This window comes from Neovison vison, chromosome 3, assembly GCF_020171115.1.
Source record: "Neovison vison isolate M4711 chromosome 3, ASM_NN_V1, whole genome shotgun sequence".
NCBI classification, from domain to species: domain Eukaryota; kingdom Metazoa; phylum Chordata; class Mammalia; order Carnivora; family Mustelidae; genus Neogale; species Neogale vison.
Window position 1 is genome coordinate 182868543 of NC_058093.1, and position 21681 is coordinate 182890223.

The following is a 21681-nucleotide window of genomic DNA, read 5'->3' on the forward strand; positions in this document are numbered from 1 at the left end:
GAAAGGTTGTTGTTTAATTTCCTGAAACAGTAAATAACTTAGAAGGTGTCTCTAGGGTCCAAAAGATTTTACGCAATCCTGGGATGACTAGTAGGCCGTGTGAGTTACCTGTTAGGTCAAAGGGGAACGTGGTGCCCCAGGACATGGCTATTTCAAAGCAGAACAACTAAACTTTGTAGATGAAGGACATGTGTTTTACCCCTACCCTTTACTGGCTTATACTTTCATAATTCTTTCCAGGTAAGCCAACATGGTATCAGTTTGAAAGAGATTCAGTGACTAATTCAGCTCATAAACGGGCCAGTTTGTAACACAAAGTGTGAATGGTGACAGATGATCCCTCGTTAGAGATGGGATGTTGACTTGCAAATACATTTTAGAATGTATTCCTACAACTCCCTGTCCTCCTGTCATGTGACTTTGAGATAGCGGAAGTGAGCAAACGGGACTCTGCTTAATGTGGCAGCGCGAGAACAATAATGGTTCTCTGAATCCTGACTTTGCATCATCTTATTTGGGGCTTTTAAGAAAGGAGTGTGACCGGCAAGTAGGTTTTTAATAACCACTGATTGGGCTGTTTACTCTTGTGCTAAAACCGCAAATGTGTTATGCATTGGGAGGCACTTACTGACAGTATGTTTTTCATTGTAATCACGAACACGTTGTAGGCAATCAGCCAGTCCCAATAGCGCAGGATACTCTTGATGGGTTTCAGCAGCAGATCACCCCCAAAGAGCAGGAAATAGAAACAGGCCACCAAGTAACCCATGCAGAAGATGCTGATCCTCGTTGTCCCCGTGATGAATATGATAGTGAGGACAAACCAGAAGAGGTAGCTGAAGATGATCACCTTGGACATGTCTAAGTAGGATCTGGAAAACAAAACCAAACCATAAGAGGACAATACTCACAAACAGACAAAAATTTAAGGCAGGAGATTCCACAGTAAGGAGGGAAAGAGTTTGTATTGTTTATTTGACTCAATATGGAAGCACTTTCCAGTCATATTGTGAGCTTTGTACTCTTCTTTCACTTAACACTGCCTTGTCTATAGGAAATCCGCACCCAGTTGGTAAGAGACGAATAAGTAAGTGGTGAAAACACTTATCAGTGTCTTATTTGGGCCAGATTTCCCACACACAGCAGCATCTTCTGCCTACTCTAGAGTACTCAAAATTCCTCACTGTCTTCTCATAGGAAGCACGAATAATGGTATGGCGGGGGAAGGTCTAAGAAACAGATGTCTCCCCAAGACAGAGAACAGAATGAACTAGAAACTGACAGATAAAACAATCTGTGTTACATCGAAGGCCTTACTGGAGATGGAAATCCCTCATTGACGATGAGAACTCGTTCTCACAAAGCACACACAGCCACAGTGGGACTTGGAGGCTTTAATCCAACACTCTTGTCTTTGGATGGTCCTGGGGTGAAGTCAAGATGCCTTTTTTTGGGGGAGTGTTGTCTCCCTATGACCTTCATGATGAGAGGTGAGGGAGAACTGAGGTCAGTCACTATGCAACAAGTGGCAGCTTCTGGGAGCTTCTGAGCATCGGTCTTTGACAGTCAAGTGTAGTGGTACCTATAAGCCTAGACCCATCTGTGTTGGCTTAATTAGATCTTCATCTTGGAGATTTTCGTTGGTTGTTTCTCCTCACAGGTAAGGAGAGAAGCAGAGCAGAACCAACTGTGGGTCAGTTATTTGATAATGACTTGTTATTTTATAAGAATTAATAAGCAATGCCTTGATACAAAATAAATTATACTGCTCAGCCTCATTAGAGAAAGCTGTTCCTAAAAGGTACATTGTCGGGTAAGCAAACTTTTTTGAACTTTACTCTTTAGGGAGTAAAATATTCAATCCCTTAAAATGCTTTCATGGAATTTCCCTCTCAAATTTATTTTACCTTTCTTTGATGTCATAGTCGAAGGAGAATGAATACAATGTCAGGATTTCTCAGCATCCCAGGAACATCGCTGGTGAAATCAGTGATTCATTTGAGATGTAATATCGGAATGCCCATAGGGCCTTCTTCTTCTTCCTTTTTTTTTTTTTTTAAGATTTTATTTATTTATTTGACACAGAGAGACACAACGAGAGAGGGAACAGAAGCAGGGGGAGTGGGAGAGGGAGAAGGAGGCTTCCCGCTGAGCAGAGAGCCTGATGCATGGCTCGATCCCGGGACCCTGGGATCATGACCTGAGCCAAAGGCAGATGCTTAACGACTGACCCACCCAGGCACCCCCCGCCCCCAACGGCTTTCTGGTGTGTGTGTGTGTGTGTGTGTGTGTATGTGTCTGTGCATGCATGCACACTTTAGAGTCAGCTGACTGGGCCTGCTGGCATTTTGTGAGTGTGTGTGTAGAAACGCGTGTGTGAGTACAACACGTGCTTTCTGTGGATTTCCCTTCCTTGCCCACAGTTGGCAATTCCTACTCCGGCGCCCCAGCCTCAGGCATCACTTGAGCCGCATCAGGCTCAGAAATCACAAGATCAAGCTTGAAAGTCACTTGGAAAACAGCAATCAAGGGGCTCTGAAGAGGAGCCCCTATGCATACTGAATGTGCCCTGGGGACACGGAGTGAGGTGAAGAGGCTGCCTTCCAGAGCTGTAGAAGAGCACATACCCACAGAGAGGGCACGGGGGATGCCGCGCCTCCCACGGCAAAGTGGCCACTTGCTTCCCACTCACAGTCGTGCTGTGTGACAGGTTACTTCCTGAAACGCACTTTTGTGGCAGTCCTCATTGAGACATAGAACTAAAAACTTGAAATAATTCAAGTTTTCAATGATACCGCTCTAAAAATCAGGAGTACATAGTTTTCGAGTTTTAGGCTTTTCATAAATACACTGTAGAGTTGCATACTTGTCTTTCTCCAACTTGGCAAACTGATGTGATAAAATAATTCATTTTGTTCTAGATTTCCTGTCGCTGTGAATTGTTCAAACTATGTCTGATTCATGGTAAAGTGTAAACATATGTTGTGAACGATTTCTTGGGGATTTTACTGTTTTGCCTTCAGATAAATACTTTTTTGGGGATCTGGGTGGCTCAGTTGGTTAAGTGTCTGCCTTTGGCTCAGGGTGTGATTCCGCAGTCCTGAAATCAAGTTCTGCATGGTGCTCCCTGCTCAGTGAAGAGTCTGCTTCTCCATCTGCTCTCCTGACCATGTTGTCTCTCTCAAAGAAATAAATAAAATCTTAAAGGAAAAAAAAAACCTAATCTTTCTCCCTTTATGATAGGGAAAAAAAATCAGCTGCACTGATATTTTCTGTTAGTATTATAGAGAAGAGATAAAAAGTGAAAGTCTTACGTTGTATTAGTGTTTAGTGTGGTGCCTTAACCCTAAAAGGAATGTTTAGTTCTACATAGCTTATCATTTTATTTCTTGTTTTATTTTTAATTTTCATTTTTATTATTTTTTAAAGATTTTATTTATTTGAGAGAGAGAGAGAGCACAAGCAGGGGGAAGGGCAGAAGCAGAGGGAGAACTGGACTTCTCACTGGGCATGAAGCTGGATGTGGGGCTCGATCCTAGGACCCTGAGGTCAGGGCCTGAGCCAAAGGAAGATACTTACACAACTAAGCCACGCAGGCAGCCCTAACTTATCATTTTATTATTTTTATATTTTTTAAAGATTTTATTATTTATCTGAGAGAGAGAGAGAGAGAGAGAGTAAGTGATGGAGAGAGAGAAGCAGACACCCCGCTGAGCGGGGAGACAGACACAGGGCTTAGTCCCTGGATCATGACCTGAGCGGAAGGTAGGTACTTAACTGACTGAGACACCCAGGCGCCCCACCTCACTTACGGTTTTAAAGAAAATTCACTTATTGGTTTGTTCCATACATGCTGAGCTCTTAGGTCGCTGAGAGGCACAGAAGGACCTCAGCACCCAGGTTTTAGAGCTAGGTCGATTGGGTTCAAATCCTTGCTCAGCTTCCTCATCTGCAAAATGGCGATAATAATAGCTCATAGGTGGCCATTTGGGTTAGAGGGCTTCATCTATGTAAAGCACTTGGAACGGAGGGTGGCACACAACAAGTGTCCAATAACTGTCATTACTAACAGGACCCTATGTGTTGTAGGAACAACCATTGGCAAGGATGGGGGACAGGCATGTGCACAAAAGTAAGGTAGAAATGAACTTTGCCCTAAGTTGACTATATTTCATGGCAGGGTGGGGAGAAGTGGGGGTATCAAGTTCTTCAAATAACAATCCCCTGCAAACACCATACTCTGGGACTTAGAAGCCGGGGAGCAAATCTCAGGTGAGGAGAGACACACTGGCTGGCCCAGGACTGATCTCCACGCTGCACACTGATGCGCCTCTCTCCATGTGGGACTGTGGACCTGGAGGGTAGATGCTAACTTTTGAGGATCAGGGAGCCTGGAGGTGCAGGGCTGGTGAGGAGACACAAACAATCCCACCAGCCCTTCTGACCCCGACTGCAGGGGACAGAGCTGGATTGTGATTGCTGAAAGTGGAGGTGGGGGTGTCAGCCATAACTGAGGGGCAGGTAAGAAAAAACACGAAGACTTGGGAACCCAGAGAACACAGAAGGAACACAGAGTGAGAAATTCAGTCAGGTTTCAACATAAACTCTACTGAGGGGACAATCAGGCTGCCAAGGTCACCTGCCACCAGGCTGCAGAGGAAAGAAGAGGTCGGAGAAGTTGCTGCAAGGGGAACCAGCATGCCTGAGGGGACAGCACACAAAGGGAGTGGCAGCAGAGGACAGGCTGTGGTTCCCAGGCTGCCACAGTGCCCACTGAATATGGAGGACCAGGTGGAGGACAGGGGAAGGGTAAGAGAGTGAGGAATGGGGATCAGGATGGACAGAGATGAGGAGGCAGAGGAACAGAAGATAAAGATGGAGGGGTCTCTGCTGGGGCACCAAGAGGCAGAATCACATTTGTGAGGGAAGAAGTCGAAGGAAACTGAGGGCAAATATGTGGTCCATGATGAGAAAGGCAGAGCCAGATCTGTAATTCAGAGTCTCAGTCGCTTGACCACCAAACCCTCTGTCTGCCAGTTTCCAAAAAAATGACGGAGAGAGAACCGGAAGTGGAGCTATGTCCTCCAGGTGACACGTGCACACCCGGCGGCTTTGGCCCCATGCAGCCACACTCACCTGCAGTGGATGAAATCCGGCACCGGGTTATGCTGGCTGAAGGAGGCCGCATCCAGGTTCATGCAGATCTCCACGTTGTCTCCTGCCATGATGCGCACCGCAGCTTTGTTCTCATCCTCGAAGATCTGCCTTTGCAAGGAGGCACACAGGAGCAGCATGAAGTCATCTGGCAGGACAGAGAGATCACGAAGTCACCTTCTTCTCTTCTGGGTTTCCATGATGCAGCAAACAGCCCCCACAAGGGAGGAGCCGCTCCCTCCCCAGCTCCTTAGTGCATCACATTCCCAAAGTTCCCAAAGTACAGCCCTCCCTGGATTCCAATCTAGGGGCCAAGTCCCATCTTGCCCACCATGGACGATGTAAGGGAGGGGTACAGACATGGGAGAGCACAAGTATCAGGTGATAATTCCTAGCCTCGTGACTTTCTTATGGGATAATGTTTATTTGCATTTATCTCCCACCAAAATTTTGAGGAAGCTGGTTGAATATACTTCCCCATCTTTATCTTCTTCCTGGTAGAGCCAGGAACTCTACCAGTTCCTGGTAGAGCCAGGAACTTGTGGCTTTCTTCATCCTTCCATCCCCCATTGTATTTGTAACCAAACACTTCCCAGAGTGGGCGGGGCAGTGAAGGCAAGGAGTGGAGGTGAAGATCATGGCCAGTTATGGGCAGGCAGCCTCCCATACATTAAACCTGAGTGTGTGGAGGCAGCACCGTCCCTCTGGAGGTGACCTTCTTGTCTTAGGTGCAGCTGCTCTGACCTTGGGATCATCAGCCTGCCCTTGGAAGGGCCAGGGGCTACAGCTCATGCTCGAGCATCTGCAATGTGGTAGTACATTCCTAGTTTCCACAGTCTTAGCATTGGCTTTGGTCTGCCCACAGTGGCAGCATGAAAGATCTACTTTGCAAAAAACCGGGCCTCCCTCCACAGCTTACCTTCTAGAAGGTGGATAAGTAGAGGTGTGTGTGTATGTGTGTGTGTTGGGGGAGCAGTTGGAGAGTGTGTGTGTGTGTGTGTGTTGAGAGGTAACATTATGGAAGTAGAGACGGTATTTCCAATGTTTACTTATTTATTTTGCAAATGGAATAGGGCCAGTAGAAGCCATTAAGGACTAGGGATATTAATGCATCAAGACAAGCTTTTTCATGATCACCAAGTACGCTGGAGGAAGCAGGGGCACTAAAGCAGAGCCCACAAAGAAGGAGCAGCAAAGAGGAAACCAAACCCCAGCGCTCTATGGCCCCGTGGCTCCAACACTTACAGACAAGAAACACGGGGTTGGGCCGCACGATGAAGTCTGGGAAGTACAGCCACTTTATGATGTTGTCGTTGAAGCTAGCCCCTTTGAACCTCCACGGGTAATCTGCAGGGATGGAAGTGGCAAAGAGTGAAACCAATATGCTCCTTCCCTGCCCTCGTCCCAACCGTCCATGGCACCAGGGCTGATCACCAGAGCGGCCAGCTCCTGGGAGGGGTCCACGCACCTCTGCAAGGGGCTGCAGGGATGCCGATGCAGATGAAGTACTGGAAGGTGATGATGCAGGCCAGGAAGCAACAGTACTTGGGCCAGATCTCTGCAATGGCCTTTCTTCTGCGCCGGTACAAGACAGCAATCAGCCAGCAGGCGTGAATCATGGCATAGAAATCCATTCGCTGGCCGATTACGTTAACTGACATTAGGAAACAGGTCTGTGTAAGGATGAAAAGAGGCAAAGAAAAAATCGGGTTTACAGGGAAGGGGAGTGGTGTCACCTAGTAGCCCTGTGCAGGTGGCTCAGAGAACCACTGCACAGCTGAAGAGTGGGGGCGGGGAGGTCTGTCTGTGCATGTTCTCCGGGTCTTGCCTCGGTGGGGTGTCTTACAGCATGAAGACTGAAATCTTGTATAAGTTACTTCCAAGGTCATTATTGTGAATAAGAACCACTTCAAATTGTGGAGAGAATATAGCTACAATCTCTCCATGAAGGCTCACTATTCTAAATTCTTTCTATAAAGAGGTAGGCAGTGCCACAACCATTTCAGGTCAGACCAGTTCATTTTGGCACAAGTTAAACTCTCAGAATGCACAAAACACAGAAAAGATTTGTAATACGTTAAAGAAGACAGTGAGAACGACCAAATGATATCCACGCATGTACAAGGCTACAGAGACCTAGAGAGGCCAAGTTCACTGGGGCAGAGTATGGAGCACTGGCCTTGGTCTTTAACAAGGCCAGGTGAACCCTTCAGTAGAATGTCCTCCTGCTGGAATTGTGGGGGGAACAGTCATCACATCACGGAGATGGACCAGTAAGCTCTAGTGGCCTACTGGCCTAAAAACAGCAACAGGGATTTTCATAGAAAAAAAAGAAAACAAAAACAAAAAACAACCCATGTCAGCAAGGAAACTCACCTCCAAACCAAACTTGTAGAAGAAGTAATTTATGAAATATTTGGCACAATTAATAAGTCCATCATCTAGATGGAGTCTTGTAATGTCGTGAAAGATGGTTTTAGACACAGGGGCTGTGAGGTTGTTTCGACCTCGATAGTATTCCTGATGGCGGTAAATTGTAACCTCAAAGGCCAGAATGGCCAGCATCAGGAGATGATTCTACAAAGCAAGAAAACACAGTCATGAAGCCAAACACTTTAGCTTGGTCACTTTAAGCAACTCCCATAATCAATCCCTTTTTTCTCCATTTTTGGTGTCTAAATAAACAATGCTCATTTTCCCTATGGCATAGTAACAAGGTGGAGAAACTTGCACTGTGCCAATCAGGATAATTTCTGGGATGCTGGAATCTAGACTCTCTAGAGAGAAGGCTGGTGATGCTCATTCCCGTTTCCGGGAAAGTACACTAGCCACAGGAAGATGCAGGGGCCAGCTGCCTTGGGAGGGTGATCCAAACTTACTTGCAACTCAAAGTGCAAAAGGGTACAGGGCCATCTGGGAAACCGATGAAGCTGTAGGGGAAATCTTTCAACACCTCAGAAATCTGGCTAGAGAGTGCTCAGGACTGACAAGCATGCTGCTGACCATAATGTAATCATCAAAATAATGAAAATAGTTCATGTTGATGACACCCCATGGGGCTTACACCATTCTGATTGGTCTTTTCAAATATCAGTTGGTTTTATCCTTATAACCGTTCTTGATGGTGGGTGGCATTTATATTGCTGCAATTGATGTCTGATGTATGAGGGGAAAAAAAGATAAAGCTACCCACAAAAAAATGGGATGCCTAGTACTTTGAAAAATTCCAGGTGTTGAGTATAAATGCTTTATTTCTAAGGGCTTCTGTTGGTGTGGTTGGAAGACCGCTTAGATTACCCATCAAAGTAAAATGGGGATGGTCCGAAGTATGTCGCTTTCGTTACGTTTGTTTTGACTATTTGCAAAGTTTCTTTTCAAAGACGGGTTGTTAAAATCTGTATTACCTCTAATGATAACCAGCTGGAATTCAATTGAAAACTTGAAGAAAAAAATATATTATTTTTCAACATAATATAGGTCCTTTATTCAACATTATAGAGAAACAATTTAGACAGCAAACATTTCTTGTAATGCTCTACCTGTTTCTCAGGAATAATCACTGTAGACAGTTTGGTATATTTTACTCAATATTTTTTTCTGCATCTAGAAGAAAGCATGCCATGCAGGGTGTACTGAAATTTGTCCTTTCTCTTAAAAAAAAGTTAACATATTTTGGATGTCTTTCAACATCTCAGAGTATCAATCCACCTCAATCTTTTAATGGTTATATAATATCCTAGTGAATATATTTGTCAGACTTTATTCAATTAATCCCAAACTCCTCGATCAATTTCTTTTCAGCACAATGGGACACTGATGGTAATGTCTAGTCATTTGTTTCTGACTCCAAATGTCACGTAAAAATGCAAGGTTATGATCAGTTGTGATATCAGAGTTCTCAAGGCAAAGGAGGTCAGGTGTTAACTGTGCAGAGGCTCAGGTGAAGTACAAAGGAGGTCTTACCCTCAGGTAGACAAGCAGAGGGGAAGACTTCCTCAGGCCCACCCATTCTGTTGGGTCAATAGGAGCACTGTAGAGCTGAGACTTGTTCAGCTGGTGGATGGGTATATTTGTCTGGTTTTCATTTGGCTGAAAAGAAGAGAATGAAGAGTTAAAAAAAAAAAAAAAAAAAAAAAAGGTTCCTCAGATTGGAAGAGCTCAGATTTTTCTCCTCAACCTTTGCGCAAATGGACATGGTAGGACCGGAAGGGAAAGCTCCACTTCAGAGGGAAAGAGGACTAGGGCCAGGACATATCCAACATGGCAGAGGTGACTGAGGGGCTGGTCAGAATGTGCTTGCGGGTGAGGGTTCCCCAATATCTGTGTCACTTCCCTTAAGACCAGTCAAGAAAAGTCCCCTATCTTCAAGGCTCACCAAGGAACAGTTGACAGAAAAGTTCTCGGGCTTAATGGTTTGCAGCTGGTACAACATTTTGCAAACGATGATCACACACGTCCAGACAGTGCAGACACTCGAAGCTAGACGGCGCAGCTTGGCATATGGCAGAGCAAAAGCCCAAGAAATCAAAAATACATAGTTGAACAAAGACACCTGAAAACATAAAAATCAGAAATGGGGATAAAAAATACATAACGCAGTACAACAGCCATGAAATGTGGCAACTCGATTTATTCAGTTCGGCAAAGTCTGATTGCTTCCTGGCATGTATGAGGCATTGCCCTACGTGTGTGTGTGTGTGTGTGTGTGTGTGTGTGTGGTCTTATACGGTGGAAAGGTACATAACCAGGTAATGTAAATATAACTTAGCAGTGGGTCAGTGATAGATGGAACAGGCTCCTGTGAGAAGACCCAGAAGGGCTTGTTGGCCCCATATGGAGCTTCCAGAACATTTTCTGGAAGGGATACTACCTGAGCTGGGCCTTGAAAAATGCAGAAAGCTAGCCAGGCCAAGAAGGTGAGAAGTGTGTTCCAGGTAAATGACATATAGGTAATAGGCAGGAAAGCATGACGGAGCACAGAAGGGCCAGGTGACCACAAACAACGGGAAATTCTGGAGTTACGTGGATGAATGGCAGCAGTAAATGAGGCTGGAGATTCAGCTGGGAGCCACACTTTATGGACCCTTTTGAAACCATTCTGTGGCCTTGGAACCCTCTGTGTGGAAAATAGAGAGTTAATAATACCCAGCGAAAATCTTAAGGAAGGATTTTCTTTTTGTTGAAATAAGTAGAACTAAAGAATGGAGATGCATCCATGGGGGTTCAGTGAGAGGTTGGGAGACCCAGGCATGGCTGCTGCTAGGAGAACCTGACCAGGGCCCAGCTAGGGCCGTGGAGCAGAAATGGGAGAAGTAAAACTAGATGGAGCTTATGACTGGTTGGTTGGATGGTGGTTGTGGCTGGGGTACAGGAGAGGGTACAAGGAGCGCCTCCCAGGTTTCTGGCTTGGGAACCAGAGCCCTGAGACAATGATAGTAACCCTACTGACACGGGATCTTGGTGGGGGTGGGGAGCAGGTGTAAAGAGGGAAGTCTGTGACTACAACTTGGCTTTAGACTCTGTGTGTGTTTATCAATCAGGGAGTGTCCAATCATTTCCAGGGGTTCTCCACAGCCAACAGTTCATGGAACAATAAATATAGAAGCAGAGCCATCTTACTCATCCACGGAAAACACTCATGGGATTCAAATAATGATTCATATAAGATCAGATATTGTTAAGATAATGTCATAAGAGCAATTCATATTATCAGCATGAATTAATTAACATTAATAGCATGCAGTCAGTTGATAAAATTCCACATGTTGCCAGGGCTATGCACAGTGGGCTATGAAAAGTATGGTCACCTGATTGGCTGGCAGAACTACACAACAAGAAAGGAGGAGTCTCCAGGATAGTATTTAATTCTGTAATTTCGTAGCCACTACTTTTCTACTTAACTACTCATCACTGTCCAGGAAAGGAACTTCTCTGGGAATGAAGCCCTGAGGTATTAGGGTAATAAGAACTGCATTTCAGAATTAATTAAGGAGAAAAGAAATACCACCCTGTGAACTCTACCACACTCACAAACACAATAAATGTTACATTTGAACAAAGCATGACTCTTCCTTAGTCATTGGCCAGAGTCATGTTAACTGGGATATTAAAAAACATTTCTTTCGTCTTCAATGAATTCTGTAAGCCTATTAAAGCTACTATGAAATTGTCTCTTTATTCCTTTTAGTATGTATTGAAGGCACTGGGCACAAAAATAGCACAATGAAGTCACATAGAACTCTTTTATCCTTTGAGTGTTAGAGAAAAATATGTTTTAAGAAGTCCTAACTAGGTCCAAGGTAGCATATCCTGTGTGGATCCCTGGCCTCAAAAAACACATGGGAAGTGCCAGGGAGAACTGTGTAGACACCTCGTGAAATATGGTGGAGGCAGAGTGTCTGGCAGCCCGGGCTGAGACCAGCTGTATGGGAACATGGGGCTGATCAGCTGGTCCAGGGTTAGGGAAGAATGCCCAATGGGCTTTTGATCCAAACTAAGGCTGGAGGGACAAATAGTAGATATCCAGACAAGGGAATTGCAGGTGTGAGACCTTTTGGCAAGGGAGAATATGGGATGGACATCCTTGGAGTAGTAAGTGGCTCACCATGAGAGCAATGTGATCAGGGTCCCTTCAGAGGGCTGCTTTGGAATCCACCTAGGCTAGGGCATCTAGGAAAGAAAGTGGCGAAGGAGTCCAGGGCTGGATTGTGAGGGTCCTATAGCTCATGCCTGTGAGGACAGGAGAGCTGTTGAAAGTTTTTGAGTCGAGGATTAATGTGATCATATCTATGCAGTGGAAAGACTGTTCTGGTTGGCTGATGGAATCCATACAGGTAGGAGAAGAGATTGGGGCAGGGTAGGGCATTTGGTAGAGCGATCTAAAAGAGAAATGATGTGGAGGTAGGCGGTTCAGTTTTAGAGATATTGAAGGTGATTTGGGGAATTCAAGGATGAGGTCATGTCCAGCTGTCACTTGGAGATGCAAGCCTGGAGTTCAAAGACCAGATGGGATGAAGACATAGATTTCCAATTCTTGCATATAGATAGTGAGTGAATCACAGGAGTTCAGGAGACCACCCACGTGTCTAGAATCAGAAAAGAGTCTGCAGTTAGAACCTGGAGAAGAGAGGAGTTGGTAGGAAAAGAAAGAGCCCATGAATGAGGCAGAAGGGAGGGGCCAGGGAAGTGTGCTGTTTAGGAAGACCATAGAAACTCTTCAAGGACAAGGAAATGATTGTCAACCTCCAATGTCATAGAGAATCAAGTAAAAGGAGGCCTAAATAGCGTCCGTGAGGTGGGAAAACACAGATTTGGAGAAACACCATACTTCGTCCAACATAAACATGGTTGATGGTGGTCTTATCCTTTCCCTGATGGTGGGAGTCTTGTGGAATGTACTTAAAAAACTTACAAAAGGCAAATATCTGAGCCCCAGCCAGTATCTGATGAATCAGAATTTCTAGGGAACTAGTTGGATATCCATGCAGCTAACACATGTCCAGGTGATTCTTATTATCAAGAAATTTGGGGAAGTAATTTTATGCCATGTGCTTTCCTCACAAAATACTTTTCCATAAATTGTCACTTTCTCTGAATATAAACTTGTAAGGTTTGAAACCACCGCCTTGAGAGAGGAGCCCCCGAGAACTGTGGTCCCGGCTGTGTGTTGGCCCAAAGAGCCTCCTCCCTCAGAGCACCCGCAGCCTCAGAGACTGCCTCCACAGTACGACCCTGCATGACACGCCCCTGTCTTGCACCCACAACCCTCCTGGGGATGTCGCTAATGTGACTTTGGTTTCGTGTATCAGCCATGACCATCAGACTGTGAGCCAAGGCAAGAAATGTGGCTTCCATGCCTTTGTGTTAACATCTAGCATAGTATACACATTCACTTTATTGTAATTTAAGTTTAAGTGCATGATTAAGGCTAAATGAATGATTAGTGAGACTGAAGATAATAACAAAACGTCAACTGGCATGTAGAGTAAATCTCAAGCTTGCAAAGATGTTTTATTTCTTTCCTTCAGCCAGTAAAACTTTACTGAGCTGACACAGTTGACTGGGTCCCATAGGAGCTGCTCAGGATGCTAGAATAAGGTGCGATCCTTTCCTCAAAGAGTAACCCAGTCTCCCAGAGCTTTCTAGAAATTAGAAACATAGTTGCATATTAAAAAAAGGACAGTGTTTTTTGTATATATATATATTTTTATATATACCATAAATAGTTATATATAACATATATAACATAAATAAATTACTATATATAAATAAATATATATTATAAAAATAGAAATAAATATTATAAGTAAAAATTACTATATGTAACAAAAAATATTATGAATAAATAAAATTACTATATATTATAAATAAATATATTATAAATAAATATATAATAAATTTATTTAAACATAAATAAATTACCATATATATTATAAATAAATATATATACACATATATGCATATGTATCCACTATATATATGTGTGTGTGTATATATATATATATTTAAAATCTAGGTCCTTCCAAAGTGGTGTCCCTCTGATAAGAGATACTGATGTAAAATAAAGGCCTCTATACTAAATTCCTTCTCATGGGCTCTTCTTCCTCAGACGCCCATGAAGATAACCTTGTAAAGGTTTAATGTTTGACCCCACAATGACCTGAGAAATGACTCTGAAAGTTTGTGAAAACAAGCAGCCTGCTGATGGCCTTAGATAAGGATGAGGATTTCACTGGGTTTGTTGACTTTGTTCTCATTTTGCCATTTACTGAGAGCAATTTTTGAGAAAGGGTATCTTTTGTACCAATCAAAATTAATAAGCTATGAATGGAAACTATATGGAACTAATGGCCTCAGTGACAGGCTTCTCTGGTTGAGAATGAGCCAAGCCTTCAAAGCAGAAGAGGTCCCTGAAGGTATAAATCAGCACTTCAGAGGTGCACAGTGTTGGGGCTGCTGGTCACAGGTAAACACTGCCCCTGGGATTATGTGGTCTAGCTTCCTTCCTGTCCCCATCCCATGTGAAACCCTGGACACTTGTGTTTGTTTTCAGCCAATAAGATTCAGACATATCATACCCTGGGTTTGGCACATGGCTCCTTCCAGGAATCAGTGTTTGGCCTTCTTCCCCAACTGTACCCATAAATAGAGAAAGAGTTCAAATAAAACCTTATGAGGCGCCAAGTTAGAACCGATGGAGCCAAAACATTCCGAAATGAGGTGCTAAGCCAGCCAGGTAGAAATTTCAAATCAAAATAGTTGATGGGAAACCGTTTAGAGGTCTTTCCAAGCTCCCTGGGAGGGTACAAATGGGTCAAGATGGCGAAGGTGATAGGAGGGAGTGTGAAGAAATTTCTTCATAAGAGGTGCTTCTGTCAGTGCTTGCCCATCACCCTCCCCACCAGACGATGGGGTAGGGAGGAAGGGATGCTATATTCTCTCCCCAAACCCCAAGCAAGGGGCTTCAAGAAGCACCAGACGGAGATGCTAATTTGTGTATTAGAGAGTCTGGGCACCGATGTCCAACTTCGCCCAGAAAGCCCAACTGGCACAGACTGGGTGACCAGGACAGGAATTGCCTCATTGTGAGACACATACACTAACAGAGCACAGACTGTGTGAGTGCATCCCTTAGACCTGAAGGGGGAAGAGAGAGCACCAGAGCCATCCTAAGTCCTGCTCCAGGGACATTCGTGCGAGGGGGATGAGACTCCAACAGAAAGGGTCAGGAGGAGCAGATGCTGGGAAACCAGGGGCTAGAGGAGGCCCACGAGAGAAAGGGGAGATTTAATCAGCTCCGGGTCAGTGTGAGGCCATCCTAAGACAGCACACCGCCATTCCCACCTGAGGCTGTGGTCCAGCATGGGAGACCTTGTAATAGCCCTTATTTCACTGGAAGGAGGGACAGGGAGGGAGGCAGTGAAGGAGGTGTGTGTGAGAAAGAAAGAAGCTGCTGGAAGAGGTAAGATATATCTCCACATCTTCACACGGTAAGAGATAGAGTGTTGTGTTGGTGAGGATGCAGAGAAAGGGGAGCCCTCTTGCACTGTTGGTGGAAATGTAAATGGCTGTAGCCACTGTGGAAAATAGTGTGGAGATTCCTCACAAAGTTAAAAATAGGTCATCTAATTAGCAAGACAGGAAACAACATGTGTTGAAGGGGATGTGGAGAGAGGGGAACCCTCTTACACTGTTGGTGGGAATGCAAGTTGGTGCAGCCTCTTTGGAGAACAGTGTGGAGATTCCTCAAGAAATTAAAAATAGAGCTTCCCTATGACCCTGCAATTGCACTCCCGGGTATTTACTCCAAAGATACAGATATAGTGAAAAGAAGGGCCATCTGTACCCCAATGTTTATAGCAGCAATGGCCACGGTCACCAAACTGTGGAAAGAATCAAGATGCCCTTCAACGGACGAATGGATAAGGAAGATGTGGTCCATATACACTATGGAGTATTATGCCTCCATCAGAAAGGATGAATACCCAACTTTTGTAGCAACATGCATGGGACTGGAAGAGATTATGCTGAGTGAAATAAGTCAAGCAGAGAGAGTCAATTATAATATGGTTTCACTTATTTGTGGGGCATAACAAATAGCATGGAGGACAAGGGGAGTTAGAGAGGAGAAGGGAGTCAGGGGAAATTGGAAGGGGAGGTGAACCACGAGAGACTATGGACTCTGGAAAACAATCTGAGGGGTTTGAAGCAGCGGGGTGTGGGAGGTTGGGGGAACAAGGTGGTGGGTATTACAGAGGGCACGGATTGCGTGGAGCACTGGGTGTGGTGCAAAAACAATGAATACTGTTATGCTGAAAATAAATAAATAGAAAGAAAGAAAGAAAGATTAAAAAACAAAACAAAACAAGTAAACCTTTGCTATGTAACCCCCCCCCCCAAAATAGGTCCTCTACCCTAGGATCTGGCAATTGCACTGTGAGGTATTCACCCAAAGAATACAAAAACACGAATTCAGACGGATATGTGCACCCTGATGTTTGTTGCAACGTTATTTACAATGGCCTAATTATAGAAATAAACCAAGTCCCCAGTGACTAATGAATGGATAAAGAAGATGTGGTATTGGAGTATTACTCAGCCATAAGACAATAACATCTTGCCACTGGCAACAATGTGGTTGGAGATAGAACATATTATACTAAGCAAAGTGAGTCAGTCAGAGAAAGACAAATATCATGCGATTTCACTCATCTGTGGAATTTAAGCAACAAAACAAATAACCAAAGGGAGGAAAAAGAAAGAGAGAGAGAGAGAAAGCAAGAAGCCAACTCTTAACTATAGAGAACACGTAGGGGATGGGTGCAGTAGGTGTGGGATGTAAGGAGGGCGCTTGTGATGAGCGCACAGGTGATGTCTGGAAGTGCTGAATCACGGTATTGTACACCTGAAACTAATACACACTGTGTGTTAGCTAACTGGAATTTAAATAAAAACTTACCAAAATAGAAAAACTTCCATCTTCTTGACAAAAAAAAAAAAAAAATCAGAGTTTGGTTCTTTTCTGTGACCAGACAAGTCTAATTAATGAAGTGAGATTCTGTTTGCTCTCTGAGGTAACTATAGGACTTTCTATGGGCTGGAAATGATCAGAAAGTTTTGCGTTCAGGGACATGGAGAAAACTTTCTCTGTCAAATACATTTTAAAGGGAACGTAGAGGTCTGAAATGAAGTAATTTTTATGAGGACACCCCACATGTTCTGATTGCTTGATCCTGCAGTGACATTAGTAAGAATCGGCCATGAAGGGGAGCCCAGAGACCAAAGTCAGGGCACAGGAGAGACTTCATGATGTCCAAGGATCAGGCAGGAACTCACCCTTTGGAGCCAGAGAGCCCTCCTGTGGGGGGGATAACAAGATGTGAAATGAGGGTGATGCACTTTGGGCTTAGCCTTCTCACAAGGGGATTCTGGCAGAGGTTAGCAGCAATGGAAGCAGTATTTCTCTAAGGCATGAGTGCCTGATGTGTCTTAAAGTTATAGGTGAAAGAGATGGAATTAGGGAGGAAAATTCTGGAAGTCTACACAATGTATGAATCTGGAGAAGGAAATGGTTGTATGCCATCAAAGACCTTTTTCCTAATGGCGTAACAGGATGAACAGATCATGACGCTTTATCTACTTGACAGTCTATGAACAAGACATTCTTGGGACTCATTAGGATGATTTTAACAAATATAAGCCTACCTTTTATTTAGGATTTGTAAGAAAGGGTTATCATTGAACTCTTCCTTTCTCTTTCTGAACTCCAAAGGATGGATTTCAGATAGTGGATTTTCTGTGCTCACTCACACTAATTTTCTTCATTTATACTGATTCCTGTCATAAAACTGTCTTCTTTGCATCAACTTCTCATGCCATCCGAAGACATCTCTGCATCGGATTTGGTTAACTCTGAAATGGCCTTTGCTATTTGCAGCCATATGCCTTCTCTTGCCCTTCTTCATTTCTCTTTAATACTTTATCCTCAAATTCTTTCTGAATTGGTCAATTAATGGCTACAGTTAAAATGCTTACACATCTTTGTCTTCAAGGAATACACATAGTAGGCTTGATTTTAGTTCTAATTAACGTGTATATTGTTAACAATGGAGAGCATGTCCCTCTGCTATAAATCTCACAGGTAGAATAGTTTCTATTTTTTTCCACACCTGGCAGTGATCATGGAGGCATTCCAGATGGTTTACATGAAGTCGAGAATGTTCCAGTTTAGACTAGGGAGCTTGAATTAAGGTTCATCCTTTGTTACCTACTCGTGAACCTTTTAGGTGTATGGTGGTACAGTTATAATATGATGTTATTATTTAACTTTTTTAAAAATTAGAGGCAGTGGGTTAGGGAACCCACTGAATTTTTAGAAGGCAAAGACTCCTCAAATTGTCACTCAAAACTAGTTCAGGGAAATGAGAAACATGTTTCAATTATCTGCTGAATAAATTGAGAGTTAATCTCTTCACAGTCAAGGTCAAAGAAGTATGGGCTGAAGGACGGCTCTCCTCCTTCCAGAGGAGAAAACAGAACCGCAATAGAAGGTTGAAACGTGGTGTCTTATCTCAAAACATCCAATAATAAACAAGGTGAACTCTGGCACAGATTTTATTAAATTTGGGGGCTGAGTTTACTCCTTGGTAACATAAACTGGAATATTATTTTTTTCCTCAGAGAGATTTTATGCACAGGTAGTACAGAAGGGCAGCCTGCTCTCACACAATTCAACTAAAGACTCAGTGAAAATAGGTCACCTTTCTGATATGACCGAGCCAATCAGGAACTAAGCCAGAAGCTTCTTTCTGCCCTGCTATCTTTCCCATGTCTCAGGACAACCGTCCTTTGGTTTTCTGCATGTCAAAGTGTACGTGCTGTCTCTAAGCGTTGGTGCTCTAATGTAATGGGGATTTCATTTAAAATAAAATCATAGAGTTGTGAAAGGTAAATGATGATCCACTGTGGTTTTGTTTGGCCTGAAGACAACAACAAATGTTCACTTGCCTCTTTCACAGAAACCCAAATAATGTATGATGAAACGATTTTGATGATATGCAACTCCAAAATCCACCACACGAACACCTGCATCTTGTGGAAATATTCCAGGAATTTTAAGAAGAGCACAGTGAGACGGTCAATCACCAGATGCCATTTGTTCCTTAAATCTGCAAAATAGTAAATTCACCCAAGAGCATAAAACGTTGGGGGTTTGTTTGTTTGCATTATTATCTAAAGAAGATCTTGTAACATTCAGATGGGAAGGAGACGGTGCAAAGTAATAGTAGAGGATGTATTTAACGAATACCAAAATCTGGAAGAAACGTGGTCTAAAGCTCCCATGGCATGATGATTTAGACATGCACTGAGACTCTGAGGGACAGGGTTGCTTTCCTTAATTTTGTTTAATCAGGGTGAAGAAGTATTTTTTGAGCTCTTAAAGCTGAGCTATAACTCCCTAATTTCTTGGGAACATTAGGTAACTGAGTTCCCTTGAAATGACATCTTTCTTGCTTCCGTAGGTTCCAGGGGCTTAAAGAGGGAGTGGCTGAAGCTCACTGGTCACCCCAGAAGAATGAGGGCCAAGAGTCTGTGTCTCTTTGCAACTGAGAGTGAACACTGAGTGTCTGAATGACCCAGTCTCAATTTCCGAAATGTGGTCAGACTCACCCTAATCAAAATTTTTAACCACATTAGTCATTCCCTTCTTTCCCCCTTGTGCTAAGTAGTAATATTTTGCAGACTGGGGTCATGCTTCTGTCTATAAGGGCTTTCCTGGTCCATGTGACTGGAAGTCACCATAGAACTATTTTGTGGCACCATCATGTTACCACATGTGTAGACAAAAAGCTCACCAGCCCAGACAGGTAAGACCTGAGCCTCTCTTTAAGGAGCTTCTTCTTCACATGGCTGGGGTGGTTGTAGCAGTTATTGTCTTCAGTTCTGAAAGTTTCAGTAAGGTCCCAGTTATTGTGAAAAATGCATATTTACAAAGTGACACAGATAATAGTTGATACAAAGATGTCAGTCATAACCGACCATAATTTAGAGTTATAGATGGCAAGTGTATGAGGGAGTGCCAGAACAAACGGCAGTCCACAATTTCTGGGGAGATCCTCTTAGTAAAGCTCAAAACCCTCATGAAGTAGTTGAGCAAATCTTAGTCCTAGGTCCTGGGTCCCATCGAGCTTGGTTCTCCTTCATCCTGAGGAATAACCATTGCTTAGACATGGAAAGGGCCATTCTGGGTCCCTCTCAGGATCTTCTGAGATGAGGGGGTAAAAGGGACCAGGTTTGGGGGAATTTGCCTTTGGAGGGATCTTCATCCTTGTGCCTTTTCATTTTCTAATCCTTTAAAGCACAGAACCCCGGAACAGACTAAGCGTTCTGCCTTCTCTGCTCTGTTAGATAATGCATCCTGGTCACTACGAACGTCTAGTTCTCGTCATGTCCCATTAAGCATTACCTCAAGTCTATGAAGAAAAACAGAAAAAAGAGCCCAAAGAATAAAGAGGGGGAAAACCTAAGCTGACAAGACAACAAAAAATCCTCTAGGAGTTGGCTTAATACGATAATTATCCCATCGTTCCTTTGTTCCTCCAGTTCCCAGGTTCTGAAATATTTGGACCGAATTACAAGTATGTTCTTAATTACCAGTTCCCAGGGGAAATTCCAGACTGGTTTCTTTGAGAATGCATTTGAAAAGGCCCTGTCTAGAACCTTCTGAAATTCTACACAGCTGCCTGCCTCTGCTGCTGGTAGGAAACATCCCCAACTGAAGACACAGGTAGGAGCTACACCCACCCTGGGCCTGGTGGGGACACCTCTGGCAGATCAGGAGATGAAAGTCAGTTATCTGCTCTCTTCTCCTACCTCAGAGTCACAAGGAAATGATGGGAGCAATTGGAACCACAATGTTGTAGCTATAGCAACTAAAAGACCGCACCCCAACTTTTACTTCATGGACTGGATCAAATCTCTATCCATTGGGAATGAGTCTGTTTCATTCACTGAGTCTGTTAGGCAGGATTTTCTAAGCAGCTACTGGTAGTGGGCAGGCTACCTGAAGTCTCTTCCTCCTCCTCTTCCTCCTCATCCTCCTCTTCCTCTTCCTCCTCTTCTTCCTCTTCCTCCTCGCTGTCTTTCCCAAGCTCAGCCTTCTCAGCCTTATAAGGGCATCCCTCTGATTTGTCATCCCCAGGTTCGGCCAGCTTCCTGATGTCCGGCTTCTCCAGGCTGGCAGTCAGATTCATCATGGCGAGGTCCGGAAGGCTTCCTTCGGGGTGGGCCAGTCTGTTGGCAGAGAGCAGCTGAGTCAGGGGAGGAAAGAGTGCCAGGGGAGATTGGAGTTGAGGGGTCAAGTAAAAGGAGGATAAATAAAATGAAAATCAGTGCAGGTACACAGGCCTTGCAATGTGGGGTCGTTAGCATCTTGTCACTTTTTTTTTTTTTTTTTTAAGTTCTTTCTAAAAACAAACTGTAAACTCAGTTAGGTCTTGTTAGCTTTTCCAATTCGGGTTCTAGTGATTAGTCACTATTGAGAGCTATCGACACCTAAACTTGACATTTTTCCCGGAGGAGAAAATGGTCAGAGTTTAGGATGTAGAAGCATGAAATGACAATCGTGTAGAGCAAACATTTCATGGCTTCACGGGGGACTTACTCATTTTGGTGGATTGGTAATTTTTTCTTGATGCTGCTCAAAGTAATTGAAATAGAAAGGAAAAAGAGGAGATGAGAACAGAAGAATTATAAGGAATGTCAGAGATCACACATCATGCTACATATCATCCACTATCGCATTCCTGTATGCGGATGCAGTGGTCCTAACGCCAAGAGCATTCCAAGATGGCGTCAATAGCGTGCTTTGGCTATGAACCCTAGGCTTGGCCACTGAGTTGAGAGTGGGCAGTATTGCAGGTCATAAAGGTGGAGAATGGAGAGACAACAGAGGCAAATCACATCATGCTTTTTAAGGAACGCAGCCAACCATCCCTCAAGAATCCAGTCATTCACACTCCAAATAGG

General features: G+C 43.9%; 1 protein-coding gene across 2 annotated transcripts in view; it reads right to left on the reverse strand.

Annotated features, from left to right (window-relative positions):
- The window catches only part of PIEZO2 (piezo type mechanosensitive ion channel component 2), a 456415-nt gene that overhangs the window by 74577 nt on the left and 360157 nt on the right, over nucleotides 1-21681 (reverse strand). Inside the window, exons 19-28 of one of the 2 annotated variants that reach the window (XM_044243417.1) lie at nucleotides 21317-21349; nucleotides 20717-20946; nucleotides 18661-18821; nucleotides 9530-9706; nucleotides 9118-9243; nucleotides 7531-7731; nucleotides 6623-6827; nucleotides 6400-6501; nucleotides 5137-5302; nucleotides 629-872 (exon numbers count right to left, since the gene is read on the reverse strand). In XM_044243417.1, coding sequence (XP_044099352.1) covers nucleotides 629-872; nucleotides 5137-5302; nucleotides 6400-6501; nucleotides 6623-6827; nucleotides 7531-7731; nucleotides 9118-9243; nucleotides 9530-9706; nucleotides 18661-18821; nucleotides 20717-20946; nucleotides 21317-21349 — 1645 coding nt within the window. The remainder of the gene's footprint in view (nucleotides 1-628; nucleotides 873-5136; nucleotides 5303-6399; nucleotides 6502-6622; nucleotides 6828-7530; nucleotides 7732-9117; nucleotides 9244-9529; nucleotides 9707-18660; nucleotides 18822-20716; nucleotides 20947-21316; nucleotides 21350-21681) is intronic. The other variant, XM_044243416.1, reaches the window with a different exon arrangement.